This window comes from Sinocyclocheilus anshuiensis, unplaced genomic scaffold, assembly GCF_001515605.1.
Source record: "Sinocyclocheilus anshuiensis isolate Anshui unplaced genomic scaffold, SAMN03320099.WGS_v1.1 scaffold890, whole genome shotgun sequence".
NCBI lineage: Eukaryota > Metazoa > Chordata > Actinopteri > Cypriniformes > Cyprinidae > Sinocyclocheilus > Sinocyclocheilus anshuiensis.
In genome coordinates this window covers 290615-297946 of record NW_015537986.1, presented here as the reverse complement: position 1 = coordinate 297946, position 7332 = coordinate 290615, and the positions used below count along the sequence as shown (strand labels likewise).

At 36.6% G+C, this 7332-nt stretch overlaps 1 protein-coding gene across 1 annotated transcript in view; it reads right to left on the bottom strand.

Moving 5' to 3' along the window:
• The window catches only part of LOC107674881 (ribonuclease 3-like), a 25331-nt gene that overhangs the window by 2598 nt on the left and 15401 nt on the right, over positions 1-7332 (bottom strand). The window contains exons 18-25 of the mRNA XM_016469023.1: positions 6318-6425; positions 5154-5292; positions 4995-5055; positions 4721-4780; positions 4435-4534; positions 3965-4067; positions 2135-2205; positions 1436-1480 (exon numbers count right to left, since the gene is read on the bottom strand). Of these exons, the coding sequence (XP_016324509.1) occupies positions 1436-1480; positions 2135-2205; positions 3965-4067; positions 4435-4534; positions 4721-4780; positions 4995-5055; positions 5154-5292; positions 6318-6425 (687 nt within the window). The remainder of the gene's footprint in view (positions 1-1435; positions 1481-2134; positions 2206-3964; positions 4068-4434; positions 4535-4720; positions 4781-4994; positions 5056-5153; positions 5293-6317; positions 6426-7332) is intronic.

The following is a 7332-nucleotide window of genomic DNA, read 5'->3' as shown; positions in this document are numbered from 1 at the left end:
GAGACTTTCAACCAGCATAACAAAAAATGTTTCTGAAGACAATCACCTATTGCACCTTTAAGTCTTCTGAAGAGACACAATCACTTTACATGCTGAATAGACATAATTTAGGCTTTTATTCACATATAAACATTGATTTTAATGCATTCTGTAGCACATACTGTACAGAGAGCACATTAAATATGGTAAACAGAAGCTCAAATATGCTTGACACACTAGAGAACACACCTCATTGGTTCTCGTGTGTCAAGTTCTTACATTTTTTGTTTTATGAAATTTCGATGTTCTTTTTGAATCTTGAAAATTTTGGCTGCGTGAATTTTCAATGGATGAACAAATATGACGAGAGAAAGTTTTATGGGTATGGAACAACATTAAGATGAGTAAATGATGACAGAATTTTAATGTTTGGATAAACTGTCTCTTTACATTGCCCTGCACAATTCCACCAATGCATATTTTAGGAAAAATATATTCAAATAAGAGTGAACATGGCCATTTAGAACTTGAATGTGCAAGGTTTCCGGTTTTAGCCACTTCCAGTTATTTTGGCTGAACAAAAAAAAAAAAAAAGACTAAAAAATACTGCAACCAGTATTTATTTTCATTTATTATAATCATAAACCAGTAGCAGTTCTACTGTTTACTGCACTTTGTTATTCTTCTAGTTATTTACCTAGGTAGCTGATGAAAGTATATGTACAGTGGGTACGGAAAGTATTCAGACCCCCTTAAATTTTTCACTCTTTGTTATATTGCAGCCATTTGCTAAAATCATTTAAGTTAAGGCCGCATTCATCTTTCCCTCGATTGGAAGGGTTCTGGTCGTCCCAAATGTCTTCCATTTAAGGATTATGGAGGCCATTGTGCTCTTAGGAACCTTAAGTGCAGCAGAAATTTTTTTGTAACCTTGGCCAGATCTGTGCCTTGCCACAATTCTGTCTCTGAGCTCTTCAGGCAGTTCCTTTGACCTCATGATTCTCATTTGCTCTGACATGCACTGTGAGCTGTAAGGTCTTATATAGACAGGTGTGTGGCTTTCCTAATCAAGTCCAATCAGTATAATCAAACACAGCTGGACTCAAATGAAGGTGTAGAACCATCTCAAGGATGATCAGAAGAAATGGACAGCACCTGAGTTAAATATATGAGTGTCACAGCAAAGGGTCTGAATACTTAGGACCATGTGATATTTCAGTTTTTCTTTTTTAATAAATCTGCAAAAATGTCAACAATTCTGTGTTTTTCTGTCAATATGGGGTGCTGTGTGTACATTAATCAGGAAAAAAAATTAACAAATGATTTTAGCAAATGGCTGCAATATAACAAAGAGTGAAAAATTTAAGGGGGTCTGAATACTTTCCGTACCCACTGTATGTATCTGTCTTACACTTTTGCATGACATTTGAACATGTGAAATCAATTCTGCTCACACCTGTAAAGGATGAGGTGGATAGTTGAGCCAAACGTCCCTCAGCTCCTGCAAGACAGAGAGAGGAAACAAACTGAATACAACCCGACATAGTCCATTTGAGAAGAATAAGTGTATATGAGGGACAATTCAGACTTAAAAAAGAAACATCTTTAGAATGTTTCATTTATTTTTTGTTTTGTTATTTTTGTTAGTTTATGTGATACCAAGGACATTTTTTTTTTCAGTTTTAGGCTAGTCAATTAACTTATTTACTAATGACAGCAAGAGAGCCAGATCATAATAAATGACATTTGTGCTCTTTATGCTGTCACTTTGCTGTTCTTCACATTTCCACCATGACCAAACAGAAGCTCTGCTGAAGAAACCTGACTGTTCTCTAAAATATTGATTTAATGTTTTTTTTTAACTCTGCAAGCTGCAAACATGTTAACATGATTATTTTTACTTTTTATGAAAATATTTTAACACTTTATAAATTATATTGGGGAAAGTCTGGGTAGAAGGCAAACTCAAAATACAGAAATGACTTCTGCAGACAAAGTTATTATAATTTATATTTAAACACCCTGTTAGTTTTAAATGCAATATCTTTATATTGGAACACAACACCTCTATATCTTACTTTTATATAGGCTCACTATAATAAATCTAACTAAAATTTGCAATGTTTAGTCCTACAAACATACACCCAAAACGCACCTCACTGTTGAACAGCAGTCTCCCAAAGAGTTGCTTGGCTTCCTCTAAACCACCTTCTAGGTAAACGGCCCCTACAAAAAACAAACAAACAAAAAAACAACAAAACACATTAAATAAATAAACTACCATTCAAAAATTTGGGATCATTCTTTCTTTTCTTTTTAATTTGGAAATTATGCATTTATTAAGCAAGGACACTGTATTATTGTAATAATCATCACTAGTAACTTGTGTACTTTTTTGAGGCTTATTGTGCTTAATAATGCTTTTTTTCACATCAAACATGCCAAGTGCTTTCAGTGACTTCATGTGATATCTTAGGCCAGTGGTTCTCAAATCCAGCTCTGCACATTTTGTATAACACACAATTCATATCATCAGCTCATTAGGAAATTTTGGTTGCTCCTCGTGAGGGTATCGCATAGTTGAAGCAGAGGTATGAACCGATTTCCATAAACTCAGTGTTTTTTCCCTCACTGCACCTGCATGAAAACAGAAATCAAACCATGGCGACATGCTGTGTGGTATGAAGCAATGGAGGCTATACAGTTCTGGGTTTGGGTTATATCAATGCCTAGAAGCACAGTGAAATCTGTTATTAAGAACTAGAAGGTATTTGGTACAGCACAGACCCTCCCTGGATCAGGTTGTCGCTCCAAACTGGATGAAAGAGCCAGGAGGAAACTGGTCAGAGAGGCTACCAAGAGGCCTACAGCAACACTGAAGCACTTGCAGGAATTTATGACAAAGAGTGGTCATTGTGTGCATGCGACAACAATATCACAAATTCTCCACAAATGTGGCTTGTATGGGAGGGGTGCAAAAAAAGCCACTCCTCAAGAAAGGCCACATGCAGTCACGACTGAGCTTTGCCAAAACACACCTTGAAGATTCTGAGGCAGATGAGACTAAAATTGAATTATTTGGCCTCAACACCAAATGATGTCTGGCAGAAATCCAATACAGCTCACAATCCAAGTAACAGCATTCCTACAGTAAAGCACACAGAAAAACTGAGCACACAGTGGTTGAAGGAGAAAAAGGTGAATGTCATTGCATGACCTACTCAAAGCCCAGACTTAAAGCCCATTGAAAATCTGTGGAATGACTTGAACACTGCAGTCACCATCAAATTTAACTGAACATGAGCAGTTCTGCAAAGAAGAGTGGGCAAATATTGCAAAGTCTAGATGTGCAAAGTTAGTAGAGACAGATCCCAACAGACTAAAGGCTGTAATTAAAGCAAAAGGTGGTTCAACAAAATACTGACACAAGGGGTGATCCTTTTTCAAACTCCGTGATTCTGTTTTTTTATTTATTTTTTCTCTGACATGTTGGTGTTATATCTTTCACTTGGATATTATAAGTTGCACTGAGTAAATACAGCTGGATAAAACAAAAACTGTGGCCATCTTCATTTCAGGCTGCAAAGCAACAAATTGTGATTATTTTAAAGGGGGTGATTCTTTTCTATACCCACTGTAAATCCTGGTATTTAACAAAAACATTGCTGAAATCACACAGTGCGTGCCTGGCTTAAGTGAAACATAAAAGAGCGGTAGATCCCTAGGACCAGAGTTAAGAACCACTGTCTAAGGTTGTCTTGGGAAAACTGCTGGAAATCAGATCATACAGCAGCTGAACAAAACACACATACCTAGGGCAATATTTAAAGCATTCTGTAAATTTGTTCTTACAAAATACAAAGTAAGTTTCTGAAGCCATGTTTGCAACATAAAAAAAAAAATCAAGATAAAAAAATTTGACCTCAGTGAGCGGAAATACAGTATATTAAACACAGACAGAGAGCATACATGATAAAGCACTAACCTATCAGGGCCTCAAAACAGTTTGCCATGGCATGTCGGAGGTCTGACTCCCTGCACAGGTCAGGGCCGTGGGCATATAACATGAACCGATCCAACTCCAATTTCTGGGGATCCAAAACAATGATTAAAAAAAACAAAACAAAAAAACAATGACTACTAACACCCACCAACACAAAACTCTGAAAACTCCACGTATGCATGCCAAAATATGTGCTAATACAAGACTTTAACTCATCAAAACAGTTATGCAAGGGTTTAAATCGACTTAATGTTAATGCTTGATGTCAACACACTGATATTATGGTTCCAAAAAAAATAAAATAATAAAATAAATAAATAAATAAATATATATATATATATATATATATGTATGTGTGTGTCTGTGTATTTTTTTAAAATGTTTATGGATCTATAATTTTCAGTGTGCGGACATTATTTTTTGATTATCCTTATCATCTAGTAAATGGTCACCTTAGCAAGCATAGCAAGATGCTGATTCTGAACGATTGCTGTGCGATATGTGGCGAGTCCTCCCTCCTCCAGGTTTGGGAACAGGTAGTAGAGATGCACACTGGGAAAAAAAAAAAAAGACAAATATATGACTACAATAGGCTAACGAATGAAAGCTTAAGAGAACAACATCCTGGAGAAACAACAGATTTGAAATAAAAAAAAGAAACTTCAAAGGCTAATCTCAGTGAGACATGCTCTATGTAGTGGCAGATTTATAGCACTGTTGAAAAGCAAGAGGTCTCACCTGGTCAGGAACTCAACAACTGCATCACCAAGAAACTCTAACCGCTCATTATGATTGATTCTGTTAAAAGTACAGGGATCACATCCTTTAGTTGTTATAATGTTTCTACTGCCTTTTTAAAATGTAAGAATTGAAAAAAAAAAAAGAAGAAAAATTTCCAGAAATGATCACCAGATGTTTAACATAAGAAACAAATGACTTGACTAAAATAAAATCATACAATAAAACACACACACACACACACACACACACACACACACACACACACACTAACCTGGAGGGTGACGGGTCATCCTGGCCCAATCTTGACATAATATTAATCAAGGTGTTAATTCCTAGTGAAAAAGGGACAAAACCATTTAGAGTAGAGTAAGACTACTTCTTAAAAAAAAAAAAAAAGCTCTCAAACACATGTACAGAGAGATATGCTAACCCTTTTTCCTCATGTACATATGATGCACTTTCCGGTCTCCATATTTGGGCTGGCGTATGCCACAGTTTGACAGAGAGTTGCGAGCATGGTCAGGATTCATCCCAAAATTGAGATGATGACTGGGGTGAGTCATTGCCAACTGGGCAAGAAAGAAAAGTGAGAGTTATAATGCATAACGTGAAACCAAACATCAACAGCCACTGAACACAGTATAATGACCTTTTATGACCATTAAGTACTACAGTTACATGCTAACACTGAACACATGCACATACTACTAGCTATGCAGGACTGAACACCCAACAACAAGCAGAACTGAAAACTGTTCTGTAAGATCAGAGACTTATGCTGCCTTTCTTAGACTTTTTGTTGAAAATTGTGCTAATTTAAATGTCACTTAGGGCAACATTATCCAGCCAAATAATAAAGATAAGAATGTGTAAAAACTGCAAGAAAAACTTGGGATAAATAATCTTGGAATCATCAGATGGGATGAACATGACTAATCAACCAGTCATGTTCTGCATCGTATGCCATCATTTTTCATTTTAATTTCATTTCTGGATGTGGATGTACTTCTAACTGTTGTGGAGTTACATTATAGTGAGTTACTTTCCAGTTGTTATTGCAAATTAAAAAGTTAAGGCTTCAATTCCAAGAATCTTGTTCAGACAGGCCTTTATTTGCTGCTTTGCAAATTCCAAGTGGGATTTAATGTGCCTTGACTAAGGAGAGGCTTCCATCTGGACTATCGGCCATAATACTGGGATCAGTGGAGCGCTTCACACATAATCTGAGTAAACTAATTTAAAACTGTTGTGTAGTTATACATTATAGCTGTTTAGCTTTTAATTTCCAGCTGTTATTGCAAACTGAAAAATGTAGATACTTTTTCTTAAAACAAACAAACACTTTACAAGTGTTTTATATACATATTCTTTTATATTTTATTTTATTTTATATTCATGAAAAAAAAGTTTTTTTTCTGTCACATATAAAATGAACATAAAATCTATATTTTTTCTTTGGTAGAGCCAGAGAAAATACTGGCAGAGCAAGGAAAAACCTGAACTACTAAATACTTATTCTGCAGCCCTGGTAACCTGTGCCACAATTTTCCAGAATGAAAAACAACCCTACACAAGTATTTACTCTTTCTCTTACCTGCAGCAGGCATCGTTCTTTGAACATGTAACCGATCAGCTTGTCTAAATGCATCAGGCACTGGTGGTAGCGGATGTGGTGGGTGAGAACTGGCAGCATCATGGCATGCTGCAAAAATAAAGCATCCGACTTAAATGTTTGGCCTTTTTCATGCTTTTAGTGAACAGGACAGTTGAGAAGCATGGGGTGGAGAGTTGGGAACGGGATTAGCAAAGGACTGCGAGTCGGGAGATGCAGCTGCACTATATGTCAGTGCGCTAACCACTAGGCTATCAGTGCTGACTGATTACATTATATGTTTAACATGGAATTAACACCATTCTCTGCTATTGTCTAATTTGTTAACTGATATTTGTTTACAGTCATAATAGCGGAAAAATATCTGCAATAAAACATAAACATTTGGTAACAGAATCTGCACATCCATGAGTGTAGTGCAGCAGATCATTATTTTATATGCTTTATAAACGTGTACTTCATTGTGTTCTCAGGCATTTACGAGACAATGTGTACTAAATAACTACTCAAATATTAAAGGGGCCATATCATGCGATTTCAATTTTTCCTTTCTCTTTGGAGTGTTACAAGCTCTTGATGCATAAAGAAGATCTGTAAAGTTGCAAAGACTAAAGTCTCAAATCCAAAGAGATATTCTTTATAAAAGTTAAGTCAACCACGCCTATCTAAAACGGCTCGTTCTAACACGCCCCCAAGTCTACGTCACGATGTGGGAAGATTTGCATAACGCCGCCCAATTTTTCATGCAAAAAAGAAGGCGTAACTTTAATTCTTGCTGTTGCCACCGCTGCTATGTTGTGGAGTCGTTGTGTGTTTCGTTGTGAAAGTGAAACTACTTTGTTTGGCCTTCCAAAAGAGGACGATATCACTTCGTCATGCCTGGAGCTGATCCGTGCTGGTTGCTGAGGAAATAATACAACTTTGCATTGTCGATCGCCGGATCGGCTTTCACCGTGGAAGAAGCGGAGTCCAGCCCGGGGTCATCACATGTGGTTGC